The 25,213-nt window shown below is 48.5% G+C and overlaps 2 protein-coding genes across 3 annotated transcripts in view; one reads left to right on the forward strand and one right to left on the reverse strand.

Moving 5' to 3' along the window:
* Positions 1 to 21,943, reverse strand: part of WARS1 (tryptophanyl-tRNA synthetase 1) — a 37,225-nt gene extending 15,282 nt beyond the window's left edge. The window contains exons 1-4 of one of the 2 annotated variants that reach the window (XM_049769842.1): positions 21,901 to 21,943; positions 9,714 to 9,891; positions 4,803 to 5,010; positions 1,583 to 1,691 (exon numbers count right to left, since the gene is read on the reverse strand). In XM_049769842.1, coding sequence (XP_049625799.1) covers positions 1,583 to 1,691; positions 4,803 to 5,010; positions 9,714 to 9,827 — 431 coding nt within the window. In that variant the 5' untranslated portion in view covers positions 9,828 to 9,891; positions 21,901 to 21,943. Of the gene's footprint in view, positions 1 to 1,582; positions 1,692 to 4,802; positions 5,011 to 9,713; positions 9,892 to 19,748; positions 19,769 to 21,900 lie in introns of those variants that run through there. The other variant, XM_049769843.1, reaches the window with a different exon arrangement.
* Positions 1 to 25,213, forward strand: part of EML1 (EMAP like 1) — a 669,910-nt gene that overhangs the window by 353,675 nt on the left and 291,022 nt on the right. The gene's annotated exons all lie outside the window — the stretch shown is intronic.

Below are 25,213 nucleotides of genomic sequence, written 5' to 3' on the forward strand. Positions count from 1 at the left end.
TGCTCAGAAATAGCTCCTGGCAGGCACGGGGGACCATATGGTACACCGGGATTTGAACCAACCACCTTTGGTTCTGGATCGGCTGCTTGCAAGGCAAATGCCGCTGTGTTATCTCTCTGGGCCCGAAAACCTCTGAATATTTGTAGACAAGTTTCTATGTGGATGTGTGTTGCTGACTTAGATCATATGAGGACTCTGTGTTGAGGTTTTTTTCCCCCCTGTTTTTGGGCCAGACCTGACGGCACTCAAGGGTTACTCCTGGCAGGGCTGGAGAGATAGCACAGTGGTAGCGTGTTTGCCTTGCACACAGCTGATTCAGGACAAAAGGTGGTTCAAATCTGGGCATCCCATGTGGTACCTCATGCCTTCCAGGAACGATTTCTGAGTGCAGAGCCAGAAGTAAACCCTGAGAGCTGCCAGGTGTGACTCAAAACCAAAAAAAAAAAAAAAAAAGACAAAAAAAAAAAAAAAGAAGAAAAAGAAAAAATAAGAAATCTCCTCTCAGGGCCAGAGTGGTAACACAGCGGTAGGGTATTTGCCTTGCATGTGGCTGACCCAGGACAGATGTTGGTTCGATCTCTGGCAGCCCATATGGTCCTCCCACCCAGGAGTGATTTCTGAGTGCAGAGTCAGGAGTAACCTGAGCATCACTGGGTGTGGCACACCCTTCCTGCTCTGCTATCGCTCCAGCCCTGGAATCATGTACTTTAAAAGGTGAATTTTGCCCTGTGAATTACATCTCAAGGGAAAAGCTGTGCTTAAACCACACTCAGAAAGCAGGCTGCGTGAGAACTGCAGTTCTCTGTGCACAGAATTTGGAGTGTTGGGCAGCTAGCCAAATTCTGATCTGTGTTTTCTTATAACCATGAAGATATGAGCAGAACAGAAGCCTACTTGTGACCATAAATTCAACTGACATTTTACCCACTAATCAGCCTTCCCCCATCAAAGATGATTTGTGAGAGTGACAGGCAGAAACCCTTCTGGAACCCGACCGTTTTCTGATGTCATCTGCCTGGACCTTATATCTCAGGTAGGGAGAGTTTGTTCCATTAGTCTCTTTAGTTTCTCTTTTGGTACTGGGACATAATGAGGCCAGTACAATAAAGAGGAAGAGGATATAAAAATTCAGGAAGTCAGGGGATGGGAAAAAAATTTCAGGAAGTCTATTGTTTACCTCATGGAAAATGTTGAAGCTGAACATAATTTATCTCTTTATTTGTGACATTTTAGAATTTACAGCCTGTGATCTGGCATGTATCTTGTGTTTTTTTTTTTTTTTTTCCCACACCAGGCAGCTCAGGGTTTATTCCTGACAGGTTTGGGGGACTATATGGAATGCTGAAGATTGAACCCTGGTTAGCCATGTGCAAGGCAAATGCCCTTCCTACTGTGTTATCTCTCTGGCCCTGAATCTCACCTGCTTTGAACTTGATGTCCACCTTGTGAGATGGACAGTTTCCATTAGAACAAACTAAGAGGAGGATGATGGTCTAATAGACTTGGACTTCCTCATAGTGGCAAGTCCAGATAGATGGCTCTGAAGTCAAGGAAGGGGATAGGATGCAAGTGGTGAGCTGACCTGTGTGAGAAGAAGATGCCTCTGCGCAGGAAGCGGTGTGGCCTCTGGCCAGTGGCTCTCTCTATCCGGTTGATCAACTCCTTATCAATTTTATTGCTTCCGAACCGAACTAGTAAAAGATTGGAAACAAGATCCATGAGTCAAGGTGGTGGAAGATTTAGTGATCAGGAAAACTGCTGAAACAAGTGGGAAAACTAGCAAACCAGATCTCTGCAGGTCTTCTGCCCCCGGTCTTTTCCCCAACACAGAGTCAGTGTCTTTCATAGTAACAGTGAGAGCTGAGGTCACATCCAGCAAAACAGAAAATAAATTATAGAATAAAATCTCTTTTGGGTCGAAGAGACAGCACAGAGCTAGGATGTTTGCCTTGCACATGGCCGACCCTGGACAGACTTGGGTTTGATTCCCACTATCCCCCATGGTCCCCCAGGCTGCCAGGAGCGATTTTTGAGAGCAGAGACAAGAGTAACTCCTGAGCGTTGCTGGGTGTGGCCCCCCAAAACAACAACAAAGACAAAAAAGGAATAAAACCTTTTTGTCTGGCACTAAATTTTGATGAGAAACATTCAGAATGCAGTCTAGCCAGGAACTCTGGATAAACACACACATTGCTTAAGACACAGTTATGTACAATGGCAATCATATTTTTTTTTGGGGGGGGCCACACCCGGCATTACTCAGGAGTTACTCCTGGCTGTCTGCTCAGAAATAGTTCCTGGCAGGCACGGGGGACCATATGGGACACTGGGATTCGAACCAAACACCTTTGGTCCTGGATCGGCTGCTTGCAAGGCAAACGCCGCTGTGCTATCTCTCCGGGCCCGGCAATCATAATTTTTTTTGTTTTTAGCCCACACCCAATAAGGCTCAGGGGTTATTCCTCTTTTTTTTTTTTTTTTATTTTTTTATTTTTTTGGTTTTTGGGCCACACCCGTTTGACGCTCAGGGGTTACTCCTGGCTATGTGCTCAGAAATTGCCCCTGGCTTGGGGGGACCATATGGGATGCCGGGGGATCGAACCGTGGTCCGTTCCTTTGTAGCGCTTACAAGGCAGACACCTTATCTCCAGCGCCACCTTCCCGGCCCCCTTTTTTTTATTTTTTTTATTTTTTTATTTTTGGGTTACACCCGGCAGCACTCAGGGGTTACTCGTGGCTCTATATTCAGAAATTGAGGGGCCCGGAGAGATAGCACAGCGCTGTTTGCCTTGCAAGCAGCTGATCCAGGACCAAAGGTGGTTGGTTCGAATCCCCATGTCCCATATGGTTCCCCGTGCCTGCCAGGAGCTATTTCTGAGCAGACAGCCAGGAGTATCCCCTGAGCACCGCTGGGTGTGGCCCAAAACAAAACAAAACAAAAACAAAAACAAACAAACAAACAAAAACAAAAAACAAAAACAGAAATTGCTCCTGGCAGGCTTGGGGGACCCTATGGGACGCTGGGATTCGAACCACTGTCCTTTTTACGCTTAAGGCAAACGCCTTACTGCTGTGCTATCTCTCCAGCCCCACAGGGGTTATTCCTGATGGTGCTCAACAGACCCTCTGAGATGCTGGATATCAAACCTGGGTCAAACACATACAAAGCAAATGCCCTATCTGCTGTTCTATCACTTTGGCCCTAATAATCATAATTTGTATATATATATATATATATATTTTTTTTTTTTTTTTGCCACATCCAGCTGTGCTCACAGATCCTCCTGGCATTGCTTGGGGGACCATATGGTATATACCAGGGATCATACTTGGGGTGGCTGCATACAAGGTAGAACCCTACCCACTGTGCTATTGCTCTGGCCCCTAATATTTCTTTTTTTTTTTTTTGGTTTTTGGGCCACACCCGGTAACGCTCAGGGGTTACTCCTGGCTATGAGCTCAGAAGCTGCTCCTGGCTTCGGGGACCATATGGGACGCCAGGGGATCGAACCCTGGTCCGTCCAACGCTAGCGCAGGCAAGGCAGGCACCTTACCTCTAGCGCCACCGCCCGCCCCCCCCTCCTAATATTTCTTAATTATTGAACTGAATTAATGTCTGTCTTGAGACTTCTCCTCACCATCTACCCATAAACCACAGAAAATGGATTTGGCTTTGATAATAATATTTCAATTCTGTTTCTCTGGCCATTGTCAATGGTTATTCGAGTAAGGAATTTCCTGAGTAGCAATTCCCTAAAGAAAGAGCTGGGCGGGGCCGGAGAGATAGCACAGCGGTGTTTGCCTTGCAAGCAGCCAATCTGGGACCTAAGGTGCTTGGTTCAAATCCCGGTGTCCCATATGGTCCCCTGTGCCTGCCAGGAGCTATTTCTGAGCAGATAGCCAGGAGTAACTCCTGAGCATTGCCGGGTGTGGCCCAAAAACCAAGAAAAAAAAAGAAAGAGCTGGGCGACAATAGAGGGGAGGGCACTTGCCTTGCATGCGGCCAACCCAGGGTTTGATACCCAGCATCACACATGGTGCCCTGATCTTTTATAGGAGTGATCCAAAGTACTGCCAAATATAGCCCCGAAAAAGAACAAAACAAAGGCCTGGAAATGCTACCTGCCAGGGTCAGAAACAGTACAGTGGGTAGGGTGCTTGCCTTGCATGCCTCCAGTCCAGGTTCAATCCCTGGTATACCATTTGCTCCCCTAGGTGTGACCAAAAACAATACAAGAAAAGAAAAGCTGACTTCAGCTTTCACCTCCCAATCAGCATCACCAGGTGACCTTCAGGACCACTAGGTGAAGGACAGGAAGCCAATGCAGGGAGGAGGATTTTAAAAGACTTCCCCAAACTCTTAATAGCCCAAACCAGAGAAAATACTTCTAGGAAGTTTCTACTATTACCATTATTTATTGTGTGTTTGTTTGTTTTTGGGCCACACCTGTTGATGCTCAGGGGTTACTCCTGGCTGTGTGCTCAGAAATCGCTCCTGGCTTGGAGGGGGATCTTATGGGATGCTGGGGGATTGAAACATGGTGTTTCCTAGGCTAGCGCTCGCAAGGCAGACGTTTTACCTCTAGCGCCACCTCTCTGGCCCCTCTCACCATTATTTAGAAATAAGTTTTAGATGGTTTATCATATTGATCCTTTGGAAATATAACAATGCTACCAAACACTGAATAATGTTTTTCTTGGCAATGAAATTTCACTGGTTTTTGATTAGTTAAAACTTAATAACCTAACTAGAATTAAAGCAATGGAATCGCTTCTGACGTTGAGATGTTTGCAAGACATACCAATGAGCTTGTCGTAGTCAACACCTTTTGCACTGCTAGTCTGTACTGTCCATGGGTCCACGAAATCCTCCTCCCCGGAATTAGGGCCACAATCGCCCCCAGATTCACTTTTCTCTGGAGGACAGTTGGCTTTGTACTCCTTCCCCATGGCGGCTTTGTAGCTCATTTTTAACGATAACAGGATTTTTACTGCAGAGTCAATTTCATGCTGCACAAAGGAAATAAAGGCAAGGGTCAAACATATAAAAAGTAAACAGAGTTTGCTAAATGCCACTGTGGTAGACCTCACTCTAAAGTTTTAATATAAGGTCCAGTTTAAGCAACCTCAGGAGGCTGAACCACTGTCACTGACCGCTTCCTGCTAAAGAATTTAGGCTTTTTTGGGGGGTTGGGGCAGAGCCTGAAATTGAACACTGAACCTTACATGTACAAGGTAATTGATCCATTGTTGAGCTTCCTGCTCAGGTATTGAGTCTATTCTCAGAGAGCTGAAGTTAGCTGCCTTCAGAACACTGGGATGGACTTGGATGTGTTTTCTTCCTCTATTTTAGTGCTGTGGACATTACTCCCCAACCACCGCTGGTACTCTAAGGGGACATGATGTCCACTGTCACATGGTAGTTAAAATGCTAATGACTTCTCAAATACCACTGATACCAGCCTAGATGTGTGAAAAGCTTGCTCCAGTGAATGAACTGTGTTCCACAGGGGAACTTGTTTTCACAGGCTACACAGGTTGAGATGAATATTTATGGAAACTTAAATGCCACCAAGGATAGTAACAGCTAAAAATGAATGTCATGAAAACAGATCAATTAAATGGCAGTCACTGGGAAATAGTTATCCTGTGGAATCCTAGAACCTTATGCATGCTGGCATGTTTGTTTTGAAATAAGCAGATGACAAACAAATGTGAAATGGGCACTTGAATCTATAAAAGACTTCTTCCTGGCACCCCCACACTGGCTTCCTTGGGAAAAGCCTGGCTTTGATGTTCAAAAAAACAGGTCTGGATCTGGAGAGATAGCACAACGGTAGGGCGTTTGCCTTGCATCAGGCCGACCAAGGACAGACCTGAGTTTGATTTCCACATCCCATATGATCCCGAGTCTGCAAGGGGAGATTTCTGAGTGCAGAGCCAGGAGTAACCCGAGTACCACTGGGTGTGGCCCCAAACCAGAAATAAACAAACAAAAAGAAAAGGCCTAATTAACGAGATTAGTCATGCCCTACAGCTCTATAACAGTAATGGTCTTGCTGGATTAGATCAAAAACAAAGAAGATATGTAGTCCAATTTGCTTGCCAAGGAAATACAACAAAAAATACAAACATTTTTGTTTATGATTTGTACATAACGTGACATAAACAGGGCTTCCCAGTGGGGGACACACAGCACCCCAACCATTATTCAAAGAATTGCTCCATTAGGAACAGAACCTCAATCTATTACTAGGGTTGGTTCTGAAGTACAGAACAGACTTATATTTGAAATGCAGAAACCATATGGACTTCATTTAAAATCAGTCTGTTGGGGCCGGAGCGATAGCGGTAGGGCCTTGCATGCTGGTGATCCAGGACGGACCTGGGATCAACCCCTGGCATCCCATTTGGTCCCTGAGCCTAACCAGGAGTGACTTCTGAGTGCAGAGCCAGGAGTAAGCCCTGAGCACTACTGGGTGTAGCCCCAAAACAAACAAACAAAAAATAGTGAGTCAGGGCAGGAGGGGTGGTGCCAGTGGTAAGGCATCTGCCTTGCCCATGCTAGCCTAGGACAGACCCGGTTTGATCCCCCGGAGTCCCATATGGTTCCCCAAGCTAGGAGCGATTTCTGAGCACATAGCCAAGAGTAATCCCTGAGTGTCACTGGGTGTGGCCCAAAACCAAAAAAAAAAAAAAAAGAAAGAAAAAAAAGAAAAAAAAAATGAGTCAGGGGCCAGAGAGATAGTACAGGGGCATTTGCCTTACAGGCAGCCATCCCAGGACCAAAGGTGGTTGGTTCAAATCCCAGCAACTCCCAGAGTCCCATATGGTCCCCCGTGCCTGCCAGGAGCTATTCCTGAGCAGATAGCCAGGAGTAACCCCTGAGCACCGCCGGGTGTGGCCTAAAAACCAAAAACCAAAAAAAAATAAATAAATAAAAAAAAAAAAAGTGAGTCAGTCAGTTATAGGGGCCAGAGTGATAGCACAGCAGGTAGGGCGTTTGCCTTGCATACATCCAACCTGGGTTCGATCTCCAGCATCCCAAATGGTCTCCTGGGCACTGCTAGGAGTAATTTCTGAGCACAGAACCAGAAGTAACCCGAGAACTACTGGGTGTGGCCTGAAAACTAATAAACAAACAAAAAAAAGAGTCAGCTATAGAATACTACTATGGGAGGGGGCAGGAGCACCTGGGTTCTGGGTTCACCCTGATCACTGGCATCCCATATGGTCCCCAACTATGCCAGGAGCAATTTCTGAGTACAGAGCCAAGAGTAACCCTTGAAGGCCAATGAGCGTGACCAAAACAAACAAACAACACACACTCCTATGGGACTGGAATGCCTGGACCCCAGAGTTGGTCTTATGCCAATAAACTTCGGGGGTGAGGCCTTCTTATAATCAGGCCAAGGATTTTTTTCTGTTTTCCTCATATTTTTCTGAGCCTTTGCAAACAGCAGCAATTGCCACTGTCACACCTTTTCTTTTCTTTTTTTTTTAACTCTTATCCTTTAAGAATAACTGGGCCCGGAGAGATAGCGCAGCGGTGTTTACCTTGCAAGCAGCCGATCCAGGACCTAAGGTGGTTGGTTCGAATCCCGGTGTCCCATATGGTCCCCTGTGCCTGCCAGGAGCTATTTCTGAGCAGACAGCCAGGAGTAACCCCTGAGCACCACCGGGTGTGGCCCAAAAACAAAACAAAAACAAACAAACAAAAAAAAACACAAATAACTGTAGTAGATTGCCTGTTTCAAATACAAGCAGGGGATGGGAAGGGGGAGGGGGGCACTGAAAGGGGGGAATGTTACACTGGTGAAGGGGGGGGTGTTCTGTTTGTGACTGTAACCCAACTATAATCATGTTACTTAAATAAAAAATATATTAAAAAAAAAAAAAAGGGGCCGGAGAGATAGCATGGAGGTAAGGCGTTTGCCTTTCATGCAGGAGGTCATCGGTTCGAATCCCGGCGCCCCTGTGCCTGCCAGGAGCAATTTCTGAGCCTGGAGCCAGGAATAACCCCTGAGCACTGCCAGGTGTGACCCAAAAACCAAAAAAAAAAAAAAAAAAAAAAAAATATATATATATATATATATATTAAAAGAAAATACTCCTATGGGTACATCTTACAAGAGAGACAGACACATGGATAGGTGAGAGGATTTACTCATCAGTCTCCTTTCTAAAGTGCCTATGCTTGGTGCTTGCAATAAAATGAAGTTTGGTGGGGCCTGAGAGATAGCATGGAGATAAGACATTTGCCTTGCATGCAGAAGGACGTTGGTTCGAATCCCGGCATCCCATATGGTTCCCCGAGCCTGCCATGAGTGATTTTTGAGGATAGAGCCAGGAGTAACCCCTGAGTACTGCTGGGTGTGACCCCAAAAATAAAAAAATGAAGTTTGGCAAGCATGAGCTGTAGAAAAACTACAGGAAAAACTACCTTTTCAGCAACATTTCAGGGTCTATCAGGTCTGACTCAAACTAGGAGGCTTTTCGAAGGTCCAGATGTTATCAGTGTCTAATTGAGGACTATGCAGTTGGAAATGAGATTAAACAGGTAAGGGGCACGGCAGGCCTTTTTCTTATTCTTATTCTCAATTTAGCATTATTAGGCCAGGGCAGAGTAAAATAAAAATTAAAGGTTCAAGGGCCAATGAGATAGCACAGGATATTTATGTTATCTTGGTAGGACACTTGCCTTGGATGCAACAGATCCAAGTTTAACCCGACACCCCATATGGCCAGTTCCCAGAGCCCATCAGGATTAATTCCTGAGTGCAGAACCAGGAGTAACCCCTGAGCACCACCCACTGGGTGTGACCCCAAAACAAGAAAAATAATTCTAAAAGTTCATGTTCTAGAAATAGCTAGTACAGAAGACCTGATTATGTAAAGTTCCAACTCAGGCAGAACTTTCCAGGTGGAGGAATTAGGCAAGGCTTCCCTTGGGTGGGCAGAGATAGAGGAAGGACTAAGAGATTTGAGGACAGTTTCTGGATACTAAGATGTTGCTCTATATGGCTGCTGGTTCGGTCAATCTGTGAAAATTTAGTGACCTGTCTACATGTGATCTCCATGTTTCTTATAAAAACGGTATCTTTAGGGGCCGGAGAGATAGCACAATGGTAGGGTGTTTGCCTTGCAAATGGCTGAGCCAGGACAGACCTGGCATGCAAGGCAAGTTCCCTAACTACTCTGTTGTCTCTCAGGCCCCAGGAATAGACAGATTTGTCTGTGGGAGTAGGAGATGGGGAGAGTGGGGTGAGGGATTTCAATGTTTTTGGAAGTCACTGGCTTTTATTTTGTTTCTGTTTTTTTTTTTGTTTGTTTGTTTGTTTTGGGCCACACCCGGCGGTGCTCAGGGGTTACTCCTGGCTCTCTGCTCAGAAATAGCTCCTGGCAGGCACGGGGGACCATATGGGACACCGGGATTCGAACCAACCACCTTTGGTCCTGGATCGGCTGCTTGCAAGGCAAACACCGCTGTGCTATCTCTCCGGGCCCTTTTGTTTTGTTTTGTTTCTGTTTTTTTTTTTTTTTTAGTCACTGGCTTTTAGACCATAAGCTTCAGCACTACTGAGAAGGTTGAAAATAAATGTCCAACTACAGCCTAATAGCCTTTGTTACCGAGTAAGCACCGTCCTGAGTTTTCTCCTATGGGACACCATCTCAGACATGTTGGCTCAGGGGGGTGTGAGCAAATCACGAACCTCTGATGCATTTCCAGCTTTGAGGGACTTCACGAGCTCCCCCTGGGAGGTTATGGTATTGAAGAGTTCCAAAGGGGAGATGCACCCCTGCTTGCTGTTGGATTTATCAGCCATTTCCAGAAGCCTGGATGCAGCTGGCTAGGGAGGCTGCTGGAACAGGTCCTGAGTTGGGACAAAACTGGAGAGGGAGAGAAAGGAACAAAACCTGTATTATGTAAAGGTCAGAGATAAAATTATGTTCATAAAAATATAAGCAAAACTTTGCAGCCATGTTAAAAAGGGGAAAGTAGAAGATCAAAGTCACTGGTGAGGCCTAAAGGGCATATGGTCTGTGGAGTGAAGCTTGGAGAAGCCCTTCTAAATGGGACCCAGAGTATCCGCTGATGGAAACACCGTCGGAACCCAGGACATAGAAAGGACTCATGCTTTCTGCAAAGAGCAACTACCACAGCCTTTGAGAAACCCAAGTTCCGGAAGCCAAGGACCTCTGACAAAAACCATTTTTTAACTGCAGGGTGGGGTCTAGTTGCCAGGCTTCTGCAGGCACCCAAACACACCCAGCACAAATAGCTTCCCTACTGGCCAGCTGCTCTGTTCTCAGGTGAGCAGTGTTCATGGGAAAGGCCTTATCTTCAGCTTCTCTGTATATAGCTGGTCCCCTTATTTTGAGCCTTGTTTGACTGTAAACCTTTCAAGGTATGCCTCTATTAATTATTAGTCTTCACTTTGAAAAAGGAGGGGTACGGGGAAAGGACTGATACTGCCCTGGTGCAGATACTGAACTGCACTTGAACCTCCTATTTCTTTCTTTCTTTTTTTTTTTTTTTTTTTTTTGCTTTTTGGGCCACACCTGTTTGATGCTCAGGGGTTACTCCTGACTAAGCGCTCAGAAATTGCCCCTGGCTTGGGGGGACCATATGAGACACCGGGGGATCAAACCGCAGTCCTTCCTTGGCTAGCGATTGCAAGGCAGAAATCTTACCTCTAGCGCCACCTCACTGGCCCAAACCTCCTATTTCTTTTTTTTTTTTTTTTTTTTTTTTAGTTTTTGGGCCACACCCAGCATTGCTCAGGGGTTACTCCTGGCTGTCTGCTCAGAAATAGCTCCCGGCAGGCACAGGGGACTATATGGGACACCGGGATTCGAACCAACCACCTTTGGTCCTGGATCGGCTGCTTGCAAGGCAAACGCCGCTGGCTGTGCTATCTCTCCGGGCCCGCAAACCTCCTATTTCTTAATCAGCTTCCTCATCCCTAAAACTAGCAACATCAAGAACTTCCTCCTAGGGGGCCGGAGAGATAGCACAGCAGTAAGGCATTTGCTTGCAAGTGGCCAACCCAGGACAGAAGGTGGTTCGAATCCCAGCATCCTATATGGTCCCCCGGAGCGCAGAGCCAGGAGTATCCCCTGAGCGCTACCGGGTGTAGCTAAAAAAGAACTTCCTTCCCAAGCTCAAGGGCTGGAAACAGAAATGATATGGAAGCATTTTACACACTGAATAGGAAGGTTATTTAGTTATCTTTTACAAGCACTGTTAGTAAAATTGGATTTTATTTTTGATTACATACTGTAATGCTCAGGGGACCTTATGGGATGCCAGGGATCAAACCTGTGTTAGTTGTAAGGCAAATGCCCTACCCTCTGTGCTATCTCTTTAGCCTGATAGTTTCTGTGAGGGTGTCAGAGCTTGGCTGCATTCCTGCTCCATCCATCACTTGCTGCTGGATGTTGACAGAGGAGGAAGACAACAATGAGGCAAGGGTTCCGGAACTAACTTCCAACACTCTGTACCTCAGATTAACCTAAGCACCCTGGGTCCATCAATTCGTTTAAGCCTTACAGTAATCTTATGAGGCAGATTTGTTGTGTTTAGGCTTTGCCTTGCATTTGGTCATCCCGTGTGATCCCCAGCAGAGTATACTGGTCCCCTCAGCACTGCCAAGAGTGATCTCTGAGCACAAAGAAGGGAGAAGTCCCTAAGCTCCACTGACTGTAATACTTGCCCTTGGTATTGGGGAGATTAGAGTCAAAATGAGGGCCCGGAGAGATAGCACAGCGGTGTTTACCTTGCAAGCAGCCGATCCAGGACCAAAGGTGGTTGGTTCGAATCCTGGTGTCCCATATGGTCCCCAGTGCCTGCCAGGAGCTATTTCTGAGCAGACAGCCAGGAGTAACCCCCCTGAGCACCACCGGGTATGACCCAAAAACAAAAACAAAAAAAAAAAGAGTCAAAATGAATACTTGACATACAGGAGGCTCAGATTTGACCCCTCACACCACAAAGCGCCCTGGGCATCAGGCCAGCTGTATCCTCAGGAACATAGTGTTGGCCTGCACATGGTATCCTTGGAGCCCCAGAAAGTCCTTAGAACCTGCCAGGAGTCATCCCAGAGCACTACCAAATGTGGTCCAGAAATAAAACAAAAAACCTATGATGAATCTCAATTTCCTACTGAACAGCAGAGTGACTGATTGCTAACTCACAGGACTGTGCATGGGTTATGCTCAGTTACGCAGGTGCAAGAGTGTAGTCTAGCAATCTGTGCTGCAGTAGAGGGTTAATAAAGCATCATTCTGTTTCTTTAATCATGAAGAAAAAAAACCTGTAGTATGATTGGAAATTAAGGCTGGAGTGGTGACCACGGTTTGATCCCCTGGTGTCCCATATGGTCCCCCAAGCCAGGAGTGATTTCTTTTTTTTTTTTTTTTGGTTTTTGGGCCACACCCGGTGGTGCTCAGGGGTTACTCCTGGCTGTCTGCTCAGAAATAGCTCCTAGCAGGTACAGGGGACCATATGGGACACCGGGATTCGAACCAACCACCTTTGGTCCTGGATCGGCTGCTTGCAAGGCAAACGCTGCTGTGCTATCTCTCCCGGCCCAAGCCAGGAGCAATTTCTGAGTGCATAGCCAGGAGTAAACCCTGAGCGTCACCGGGTGTGGCCCCCCCACTGAAAAAAAGAACTGGAATGCTGCCAGACTTGATCTTTCTCAAGATCTTTAGCTATCTGGGGTTTTCTGTAGTTATGTATGGATTTTAGGATAGTTTTGACTAAGTGTTGGCAGAGTGAGTAGGTCTTTAATATTTGGGTGAAGTATCACAGTCAATTTTTTTTTTGTTTTTGTTTTTGGGTCACACCCGGCAGCGATCAGGGGTTACTCCTGGCTCTACACTCTGAAATGGCTCCTGGCAGGCTCGGGGAACCCTATGGGATGTCGGAATTCAAACCACCGTCCTTCTGCATACAAGGCAAACGCCCCACCTCCATGCTATCTCTCCGGCCCATAGCCAAATTTGTTAAAGTTTATTAGAAACTTCAACGAAGTTTTGAACTTTCCTTTGTTGAGATTTTGTTTTGTTTTGGCCACTCAGAGGTTACTCCTGGGTCTGTGCTCAAAAATCAATCCTAGCAGGCTTAGGGATGCTGGGGGTCAAGCCTGGGTTGGCTGCGTGCAAGGCTCTATGCTACAGCTACAACCCCGGTGAGATTTTTTTTTTTTGGTTTTTGGGTCACACCCGGCAGCACTCAAGGGTTACTCCTGGTTCTATGCTCAGAAATTGCTCCTGGCAGGCTCGAAGAACCATATGGTATGCCGGGATTTGAACCTTTGTCCTTCTGCATGCAAGGCAAATGCCTTACCTCCATGCTATCTCTCGGGCCTGGGTGAGATGTTTTTGATTCCTGACTAATCTTTATATCTGTTGTTGGTTTGTTCAGACTTTCAATTTTTTATGATTCAGTTTTGGCAGTTTATATATTTCTAGAAGTTTTAAGCTATTGTCACAGTATTCTCAAAATTCTTTTTCTGTTTTGTTTTGGGACAACACCAGCTGTGCTCAGGGATCACTTCTAGAGACACATGGGAGAATGTAGGCAGTACTGGGGATATAACCCAGATCAACTGTGTACAATGTGTCTCTTTTGTTTTATTATTTCTCTGACCCTAGTATTCTCAAAATTCTTATTTTGGGGGAGGAGGCACAGCCTGTGACATTGCTCAAGGATTAAACCTAGGTGGGCAATGTACAAGGCAAACACCTTACTGGCTGTACGATCCTTTGGCCTTCAAAATTATTTTACTTTCTGTGATTTTTTGAAATGTCCTCTTCAATTTGATTTACTTAAATCTTTAAGATTTAAGTTAAAGGTATATCAATTTTGCTTATTAATATTGCAGAATTATTTGTTCTATTAATGATGTGACAGGAATTTTTATTATAAATCATTTTGCGTCTAAGATATTATCACTAATATTTCCTCATTCCTTAACACAAAGCAAAAGCATTTTATTTTATTTATTATTTATTATTATTTTTTTTTTGTGGATTTTGGGTCACACCCGGCAGTGCTCAGGGGTTATTTCTGGCTCCAGGCTCAGAAACTGCTCCTGGCAGGCACAGGGGACCATATGGGGCGCCGGGATTCGAACCGATGACCTTCTGCATGAAAGGCAAACGCCTTACCTCCATGCTATCTCTCCGGCCCCGCAAAAGCATTTTAAACAGATTCTCTCCCCAACAAAAATTCCCCTTTTAATAACTCTAGTCACCAGGTGAACAAATGGAAGGGTGGTTTATTTCTATTTATCACTTTGTTAAATATTTGTTTAAGAAGTATGTAAATTTGAACTCAACCAACTTCTAACTCAAAGAAACCCTAAAACTGAAAGCATGTTGGGAGGGCAGTTGGTTTCTGTTTCTTCCTAGTGAAAACCATCTGAATTCCCGGAAAGGATGCTTGGTAAGATAAACTCCCAATTTAGAGCCTGGAATGCGGAAGAGTCTTTTGACTCACCCTCTTTAGAAGAGAAACAACTCAGGTTTCTAACAAATAACAAAGTGGTGAAAAGAAAAGGGCTAGTGGAACAAGGCTCAGTCCCAATTCCAAAACTCTGCATACCAGACAGAGTCCCTGCTCCTGACAGCCAGGGTTCACAGCGGATGCCCTACATTAGGGGACCAGATGGCCACACATGTTAGAACACTGTCAGGGTGCGCAAGCCAAAAACAGCTGCCAAAGGTCTCCCCAATCCTGAATTCAAGATGCTTCCCCTGCTTAGGATGCCTTAACCCCTTCTGACTTGCACACTGCATTCAAACAAGAGCTCCTCAAGGCTGGCAGGTTGGGCAGTTGTTGCAAGTCAGCCCCTGAAGAGGTTGACTGATGGAGGGATGGAGGATGAGATCTTTCCCCTCCAGCTCGGAGGACGTGTCTGCCACCCTGTTCAGCCGGCGATTCTGAAGTGAAGTGGCGGGTAAACAGCTCGCAGTCAGGCTTGTGGAAATATTAGCTTTATTCGGTGGACAAGACTGAAGTCCAAAGCCTCAGCATCAGTTCCAGCCAAAAGCCCCTCGCCTTCCACAGACCCTTGTTTTTTTTTTTTTTTTTGGCCACACCCGGTAATGCTCAGGGGTTACTCCTGGCAATGTACTCAGAAGTTGCTCCTGGCTCGGGGGACCATATGGGACACCGGGGTATCGAACCGCGGTCCGTCCAAGGCTAGCGCAGGCAAGGCAGGCACCTTACCTTTAGCGCCACCGCCCGGTCCCCAGACCCTTGTTTTTAACCCCCAGAATCAGATACCACCCAATGGTGGAATCAGAATCAGGTACCACCCTAGGGTGGGAGCAGAATGCCAGGTCACACCCCAGGGTAGGACACAATCACCGATCAGGGTAGGGTCAGTAACATAATAATCCCATAAAATGTTTACATACACAACAGGCAGTGGTACAATACATTTCCTGCCTGTGTGAAATCCTGGTATTTGATCCCAGGGACCAAAACTCAAGTAAAACTCCAAAAAGGAGTTTTGCATAAAACCCTCTCCTCTGGGGTGAAGCTAGCTGCTCTATCCTTGATGACCCCAACATTCCATCAGTTCAGTCAGCACTCAGACCCATTAACAAATGTTTCCCATTAGATGTGAAAACAAGTGCTCTTTTTAAAAACTTTTGGGATATATCCAGTAGTGCTCAGGGCTTAATTCTGGCTCTGTATTCAGATATCACTCTCAGCAGTGCTCAGGAGACCATATAAGGTTCTGGAAATTGAATCCCAATTAGCTACAGGCAAGGTAAGTGTCTTAACTGCTGGACTAACTTCCTAGACCCAAACACTGCTCCCCCACCCTACCCTATCCAAGGGGAGAAGGGGGAGCATGCTTTGGCAGTGGTCAGGGGTCACTCCTGGCTTGCTTATTGGGGGTTGATGGCGGCAATGATTGGGAGACCATGTGGTGCCAGGATCAAACCTGGGTCTCCTGCATGCAAAACCTGTCCTCAGCCCATTGAGCTATCTTCCAGGCCTAAGCAATGGGTTTGACTCCTTTGTGTCCTCTAGAGCCTGTTAATTTTACTGAACAAATGAGCTTTAGTCTTCCTTTAGTGTTATATGCTTTTATGATGCCTTTGCTAATACCTGTTTTGCAAATACCATCTGGATGTTAGACAGCCCTGTGGGTTTTATAGTCAGGCACTGGGCTGAGTTCAGCCACTTGGATAGAGCCTTGTTGACCTGCTATCATCAGCTTCAGGTCTCACACCCCCAATTTGCATTTATTTGTCCTCCATTTTGGTCACTCTCCTTGGAACTCCTTGAGGTTTGTTTACCTGTTCTTTCTAAGCCAGGAACGATTTCTGAGCATATAGCCAGGAGTAACCCTTGAGCTTCATTGGGTGTGGCGCAAAATCAACCCGCCCCCCCAAAAAAACGTTCCTAGGGAAGGCCTGGAGAGGTAGAAGGATGGGGTGCTTGCTTTGCTTATTGCTGACCCAAATTCAATTCCCATCAACCTATGATCCCCTCAGACCCTGCCAGGAATGACCCCTGAATACCATTCAGTGTAAATTCCACTCTGTCCCCCGCCCCGCCCCCCCAAAAGGAGAGCGCTCTTAAAGGGCTGGTGCAAACAGCCTGCAGAAATCTGGGATTCAATTCCTGACATTACAAGGTTCCTAGAGCATTTTTGGGAATGGGTTCCAGGTATTGTTCTGGGAGTAGTTCTGGGGCACTGGAGCTCTGGAGTGCTGTTGTCCTGGGTGTGGCCCCCAAACCCAAACTCAAACCTAGGAATGTGATAAGAAGGTCTGTCTGTGACCTGAACAAATTACTCTCTCCCTGTCAGGCTGCAATGCAGAGATCAGTGGAGGAAGTGGCCCATACTTAGTCTATGTAGGGGCCATGTGGGAGGAAAAAAACCTTTAGACTTAAGAAACCACTTAATAATTGGTGGGGGGCTGAGTGGTGGCATGGAGCAGTAAGGCGTTTTTGTCTTGCCCACACTAGCCTAGGACGGACCATGGTTCGATCTCCCAGCGTCCTCAAGCCAGGAGCGATTTCTGAGTGCATAGCCAGTAAGCCCTGAGCATCACTGGGTGTGGCCCAAACCCCCCCCCCCGCTCCCCCAAAAAATGGTCCCCGGGCCGGAAAGATAGCACAGTGGTAGGGTGTTTGCCTTGCAAGTGGCCGACCCAGGACCGATGGTGGTTCGAATCCTGGCATCCCATATATGGTCCCCTGTGCCTGCCAGGAGCAGTTTTTGAGCAGAGATCCAGGAGTAACCCCTGAGCACCGCCTGGTGTGGCCCAATCTCCCCCCAAAAAAGGTTCCTTGGGGGGGGCCAGAGGATAGCACAGTAGTAGGGCATTTGTCTTGCAAAGAGCCAACCTGAGATGGACCCTGGTTCAATTACTGGCATCCCATATGGTCTGTCGGGTGTGGCCCAAAATACCCCACCCCCCAAAAAAGGAAAAAAAAAATGGTTCCTAGGAGTGATAGTATATGGTAGGCATTTTACCTTGCGTGCACCTACCCAATTTTGATCCCCAGCACTCACTAGGAATGATCCCTGAATGCAGTCCGACAAGAATAAGCCCTGAGTACTGCTGGGTATAGCTTAAAAAAGAAAATAGGGGCCGGCGAGGTGGCGCTAGAGGTAAGGTGTCTGCCTCGCAAGCGCTAGCCAAGGAAGGACCATGGTTCGATCCCCCGGCATCCCATATGGTCCCCCCAAGCCAGGGCAATTTCTGAGCGCTTAGCCAGGAGTAACCCCTGAGCATCAAATGGGTGTGGTTCGAAAAACCAAAAAAAAAAAAAAAAAAGAAAAAAAAGAAAAAGAAAAAGAAAAAGAAAAAAAGAAAATAGGGGCCAGAGAGATGGCATGGAGGTAGGGAGTTTGCCTTGCATGTAGGATGGTGGTTCGAATCCCAGCATCCCATATGGTCCCCCGAGCCTATAGGAGCGATTTCTAAGTGTAGAGCCAGGAGTAACCCGAGTGCTGCCGGGTGTGACTCAAAATCCCCCCCCCCAAAAAAAAGGCAAAGAAAATAATGGGTACTCTGATGAAATGAAGAAACAGCATGAGGCTACCCTGCTCTCAAGATCATACATTGTGTGTGGGACTCACCCACACCATAAGTTCTATGTGTATGATGCAATAGTTTGAGAAGTAATGCAATCCGAGAACTACCAGTTTTCATTTAAAGCAATCCATCCATTTACCCCATTACTGTTTTTCCCTTTCAACTAGTCAATATCCTCCTGTATTTCTTTGTGAACTATTAGAATTAACTCTGGTTTTAGATTCCTTTACTCAAGTTCAGAACCTCTGAAATTACACTAATAGTGGGACTATTTATTGGTGTAGGCACATTCTGAGATAATTTAGGTTAGTTTTCAAAGGAGTCTGAGATGCCCAAAGACTTTGTTGTTTGTTTGTGGGTCAGACCAGTGCAGTGCTTGGGAACTACACCTGGCATTGTACTCAGGTGGTCACTCGAATGTTTAGGGCACTAATGTAGTAGAGATCCAGGGACAGAATGTGGGTCTTCAAAATACAGAACACTGTATTAAGCCCACTGGGATGCCAAAGGGTTAACGACCATTAAATCTACAGCACAAAGCAGGGGCCCGAGTGGTGGTGCGGAATGGTAAGGTGTCTGCCTTGCAGGTGCTAGCCTAGGACGGACTGCGGTTCGATCCCCCGGTGTCCCATAGGGTCCCTCAAGCCAGGAGCGATTTCTGAGAACATAGCTAGGAGTAACCCCTGAGCGTCACTGGGTGTGGCCCCACTGCAAAAAAGAAAGTCCACGAAGCAAACAATCTATTTTTTTCTCTAAACCCCAAATATTCAGAGTGTAAAAAGCAAATTGTAATCTCCACAGCAGATACTAATCCAGCATTGGGGATTGGAAAGATAGAACTGGGATTACAGTGCTTGCCTCGCACTCTGATGCCACATGGTGCCCTGAGCACCAAGCCAGCAGCAATTCTGGAGCATCACTGGATGTGGCCCTAAATCCCGAAAATAAAGCAGAACCATCACTTTAGATAGTATAGACCATCTTGGATAGGAAGATGGCTCAGCAGACAGAAGCAGAAACCTTGGGCTTTATTCCTCAGGACTTCATGTTCCTAAGTGTCGCCCCCCCCCCGAAAAAATTTAGCCCTTGATTCCTCTTTTTTTTGGGGGGGGGTCACAGCCTTTGGTGCTTAGGAGTAACCTTAAGCAAGGCCAGGTGTGGCCCAATAACAAGAACAACAAAATCAAACAAATACTTGACTCTTGCACTCACTTTCAATGTTCCAGAGATACTTGCAGCATCTGGATAGTTTTGGGGTTCAGAGAGAAAGAAGAACTAGAACTATGTCTTGGGACACCCAGAAATCGCTTCACAGGTCAAACTATAATATCCATTCTGCAACCTGAAAGCTAAAGCCAATACTGGTGGTCGTTTCTTCTTTCTCTTTTACTCTTTCTCCCCACCATGGGGTGGGGGTTGCCAATTCTGGCTGGAAGAACCTTCTGGACACCCTCTTCCACTTGCTCTCCTAGGAGAGAACATAATCTCAGCTGGGGAGGAGAAAAGAAGTTCTTTGCAGTCGGAACCTCCTGAGTTGAGATCCTTCTCCCCCTTTTCTTGAAAGGTTCCTTTCCCTCTAGTTGTGTCTATATATCAAGCGGAGCCAGACAGTCCAGTCCCTCCCTCCCTCCCTGAGCACTTGGAGGACAGGAAGCCCAGTAAGTACATACCTAAGCAGGATGGGAGGCAATGCAGAGACTCCAGGGTCAGTGGGGATGCAGGCAGCTGAGCCAGGGGCACCTCTTTAAATAGCCTCCCATGCCTGCTTTCAGTTTCCCTTTCCAAGGCTCCTCCCTCCACTTCTGCAGAGTCTGACTGCAGCAGTTTCGGAGAAATCAGCCCGTTTCTTGGGGAGTTACGCTCACGGTGTGTGTGTGTGTGTGTGTGGGCACAGGGAGGTGTGGGGGGAAGAGCGGAGCCTTGGGAGCGCTGGACACAGGTGCCAGCCAGTAGCATCAGCCGGACAACCCTGCCCTGCCCAGTGCCCCACCCTCTGCACCAGCTGGGAAGCGAAGCTGCCCTGCGAAGGCAGCCCGAGTGAAATCTGGGAAGGGGGGGTCAGGCCCAAGAGAGCCTTTCTCCTCTGAACCCTCACCTAAGGTCTGCTTCGCTTCCTCGGTACCCCGACAGATTCGGGGGCGCCAGGACATCCCAGGACCTTGGGGGGTGTCTTTGGCTATCCGGGACCTTAAGGTGGGGGGGGGGTCTTTGGATAGTGGGACCTTGAGTGGGGGGGTATTTGGATATTGGGACCTTGAGTGGGGGGGGTCTTTGGATATTGGGATCTTGAGTGGGTGGGGGTCTTTGGATATTGGGACCTTGAGTGGGGGGTTTTTGGATATTGGGACCTTGAGTGGGGGGTTTTTGGATATTGGGACTTGAGTGGGCGGGGGTCTTTGGATAGTGGGACCTTGAGTGGGGGGGTATTTGGACAGTGGGACCTTGAGTGGGGGGGGTCTTTGGATAGTGGGACCTTGAGTGGGGGGGTCTTTGGATAGTGGGACCTTGAGTGGGGGGCATTTGGATATTGGGACCTTGAGTGGGGGGGGGTCTTTGGATATTGGGATCTTGAGTGGGGGGGGGTTTGGATACTGGGACCTTGAGGTGGGAGGCCTTTGGACATCCTGGACCTTGTGTCGGGGGTCTTTGGATATTGGGACCTTGAGTGGGGGGGGGGTCTTTGGATATTGGGACCTTGAGTGGGGGGGGTCTTTGGATATTGGGATCTTGAGTGGGGGGTTTTTGGATATTGGGACCTTGAGTGGGTGGGGGGTCTTTGGATAGTGGGACCTTGAGTGGGGGGGTATTTGGATATTGGGACCTTGAGTGGGGGGTTTTTGGATATTGGGACCTTGAGTGGGGGGGTCTTTGGATATTGGGATCTTGAGTGGGGGGTTTTTGGATATTGGGACCTTGAGTGGGTGGGGGTCTTTGGATAGTGGGACCTTGAGTGGGGGGGTATTTGGATATTGGGACCTTGAGGTGGGAGGCCTTTAGACATCCTGGACCTTGTGTCGGGGGGGGGTCTTTGGATATTGGGACCTTGAGTGGGGGGTCTTTGGATAGTGGGACCTTGAGTGGGGGGGTCTTTGGATATTGGGACCTTGAGTGGGGGGTCTTTGGATAGTGGGACCTTGAGTGGGGGGGTATTTGGATATTGGGACCTTGAGGTGGGAGGCCTTTAGACATCCTGGACCTTGTGTCGGGGGGGGGGGGGTCTTTGGATATTGGGACCTTGAGTGGGGGGTCTTTGGATAGTGGGACCTTGAGTGGGGGGGGTCTTTGGATATTGGGACCTTGAGTGGGGGGTCTTTGGATAGTGGGACCTTGAGTGGGGGGGGTCTTTGGATATTGGGACCTTGAGTGGGGGGTTTTTGGATATTGGGACCTTGCGTGGGAGGGGGTCTTTGATATTGGGACCTTGAGGTGGGAGGCCTTTGGACATCCTGGACCTTGTGTCGGGGGTCTTTGGATATTGGGACCTTGAGTGGGGGGGGGTCTTTGGAGATTGGGACCTTGAGGTGGGGGGGCTTTGGACATCCGGGACCTTGAGATAGGGGAGGGTCTGAGGCATCTTTGGGGAGGTGTTGGTCCTTGTGGCGGGGACAGTAAGCCAGCCTCTCCCGCTCTGGGGCGCCAGGGCGAGGTGGGCGACCCCGAGTTTCGGGGCCTGATGGGGCGAGAAGCCGTCCGCACCTGGCCGCCAGACTTTGGGCTCTGGAGAGGCTGCCCGGAGCCTGGCGGCGAGAAGCGGCTCCCGCGAGGGGCAGCAGGCAACACCCCTCGGCCCGCGCCCGTCCCTCCCTCGCCCCTCAGACTCACCAGGCCCCACCGGCCGGGCCAGTCAGCGCCGCCCGCCCGCTCGCTCCAGTCCGAGCAGCCGCCGGCGCGTCCGTGGAAACGCCGTCCGGTCGGAACCACTTCCGGCCAGGCCGCGCCTTCATTGGCTGCCGGCGCCGGGGGCGGAGCGCGGGATACGACTTCCGATTGGTTGTCAGCGCCGGCGGAGGGGGCGGGGCGCGGGATACGCTTTTTGATTGGTTGTCGGCGCCGGGGCGGGACGCGGGCTACGGCTTCTGATTGGCTGTCGTCTCTGGCTACCGCGGAAGCTTTGGGGAGGCGGGCGCGGCGGCGCCGCATGAGGGAGGAAGACCCGGCGCTTCCGCTGCGTGTGGTGAGCGGCGGGCCGGGGGCGTGGGGGGCCGGGCTGGGCCGGATCCGGGGGGCGCGCCCCGCTCCTCACCAGCCTAGCGCTCAGCTTCCTCCGGGCCACCTGCCCTGACCGGAGCTCCCGGACCCCGACCGCGCCGCTGCCGTCTCCCCTCCTCTGCTCGGCCTTGAGCCGTTTTCGCCCGCAGAGACCCCACTTGTCTCTCCCTTTCTCGGGCCCGCCTTGGACAAGCTCTTCCCGACAGTTACCGGAACTGGGGTGCCGCTGCTGAGTCCCCCCCCAGTTATTGGGGGGCCCCTCGCAATTTTTTCTTTCATTCTTTTTTTGGCCACACCTGGCTCTCCACTCAGGAATTAACTCATGGCACTGCTCGGTGGATCATTTGGGATGCCTGGGATCGAACCCGGGTCGGCCGCGTATAAGGCAAACCGCCTCCCCGTTGTGCTATGGCTCTGGGCCCCAAGATAACTTTTTTTTTTTTTTTTTTAATTTTTTAATATGGGACACCGGGATTCGAACCAACCACCTTTGGTCCTGGATCGGCTGCTTGCAAGGCAAACGCCGCTGGGCTATCTCTCCGGGCCCGCCCCAACATAACTTTATTTTTTTGAGGAGGGTCACACCTGGCGGTGCTCAAGCGTTACTTATGGCTCTGTGCTCAGAGATCACTCCTGGCAGGCACAGGGGACCACATGGGATGCTGGGATTCGAACCACGGGACCTTCTGCATGCAAGCAAACGCCCTACCTCAATGCTATCTCTCTGGCCCTGAAGATAACCTCTTGCCACACCCCGACCCGTTCCCCTTAGGTAGAGCTCCCCCCAAGTTGCTCCTATAAAATGCTGCTCCCATTGGCTTCCGAGCATATAACTATTTCACCTTTATTTAATTTTTTTATTTTGGTTTTAGGGTCACACCCGGTAGCACTCGGGTTACTCCTGGCTCTACGCTCAGAAATTGCTCCTGGCAGGCATGGGGGACCATATGGGATGCCAGAATTCGAACCACTGTCCTATCTCTCCAGCCCCATCCTTTATTTTTTTTTAATTTTTATTAATTTTTTTGTTTTGTTTTTGGGCCACACCCGGCGGTGCTCAGGGGTTACTCCTGGCTGTCTGCTCAGAAATAGCTCCTGGCAGGCATGGGGGACCATATGGGACACCAGGATTCGAACCAACCACCTTTGGTCCTGGATCGGCTGCTTGCAAGGCAAATGCCGCTGTGCTATCTCTCCGGGCCCCCTTTATTTTTTTTTTTAACCTGACCTTGATCTAACTAGGTGAGGTCAGTGCTGACTGAGCACCTGTCTGCGGCTTCAGCACCTCTGTCCTTGCACAACATTCCCTCTATATCTCCTGTCCCACTCTCCTCTCCTCTGTAGACTTGTTCTGTTACACTCCATCTGTCTGTCTCCCTCACAGCCATATCTGCTGCCTGGGGTGCACCCTGTTCAATTGGCACCCTGTGGAAGAAAGGTTCATGCAAGGACTAGAATGCAGTCTCCTGCATTCATTCAGCCCCATTTCTCTCCTAGAGTAGGGGCCTTATGGGCTCTAAGCCTGCTTTCTTGGGGTCAGTCTTGGTGGTATTTCCTGGGAGGTGCCATACCTGGTGATGTTTAGGGTTTACTCCTGGCTCTGCACTCAGGGATCATGCCTGGTGAGGATGGGGGACCATATGGGATGCTGGGGATCAATCGAGGGTTTTTTTCGTGCATACCAAGTGCCTTCCTGGCTGTGCTCTTGCTCTGGCCCAGCCTGGGTGTTTTAATTCTGCCTACTAGTCACCTGTCTGTGTCTCCCTCTGTGGACTGTAGGATACGTGGAACTTCAACCTAACAGCTGGACCAGGAACTCTTGGGAATCTCCACAGCAGGACTGGGAGTCTGTTGGTTGGGGCACAGGCCTCGACAGGTGAGATATCTGATATCGCCTCACACGGGCTCGGCCTTTCGGGAGTCAAGGTACCAAATCATCCACAGAGCCTGGTTCCCAGAGCTTCTGCTAACGTCATTATTCTGGTTTCCTTTGAGATGGTTTGGCTTGTTATGTCTTAGAGCAGAATTTTGGTGTGGTAGATGAGGACTTTATTTTTGTTGTGGGGCCATACCTTGCCGTGCTTTGTGGTTAGTCCTGACTGTGCTCAGAAAGCACTCTGGGCTCAGGGGACCATATAGAATGCTGGGGATTGAACCAGGATTGGTTGACTGCAAGGCAAGAACCCTACCTGCTGTACTATTGCTCTGGCCCCAGGTGTGGTAGAAGTTACCTGCAAGAATTGGACTGCAGATGGTGTATGTGGGGACTGGGCCTCTTGTTGGAGACAGTCTTAAGACTATTTTTGCATAAAGCAGAGGTGCCTTTTGGACAGAAAGGCATGGGAAGGGTGGGGACATTGACTTGAAATTTCTTTCCTGCGAGAGGTGGGTTTTAGGATGTCAGCAGTGACTTAAGAGGGGATTTTCTGGCGCTGGACTGATCACTATGCTGGAGGTTTATTATGTGATTTTTTTTGAGGGGGGAGGGGTTTGTTTTTGGTTTTTGGGTTACACCGGGCAACGCTCAGGGGTTACTCCTGGCTCTACGCTCAGATCTCTCCTGACAGGCTCAGGGGACCATATGGGATGCCGGGATTCAAACCACCGTACTTCTGCATGCAAGGCAAATGCCCTACCTCCATGCTATCTCTCCGGCCACCAATGTGATTGTTTTATTTAGGTTTGTTTTTGTTTTTTTTTTGGCCACACCCGGCGTTGCTCAGGGATGACTCCTGGCTGTCTGCTCAGAAATAGCTCCTGGCAGGCACGGGGACCATATGGGACACCGGGATTCGAACCAACCACCTTTGGTCCTGGATCGGCTGCTTGCAAGGCAAACGTCGCTGTGCTAACTCTCCAAGCCCTTATTTAGGTTTTTAGCCATATCCAACGGTGTTTTGTTTTTAAAATTTTTTTGTTTTGTTTT

Source organism: Suncus etruscus, chromosome 3 (genome assembly GCF_024139225.1).
Source record: "Suncus etruscus isolate mSunEtr1 chromosome 3, mSunEtr1.pri.cur, whole genome shotgun sequence".
NCBI classification, from domain to species: Eukaryota; Metazoa; Chordata; class Mammalia; order Eulipotyphla; family Soricidae; genus Suncus; species Suncus etruscus.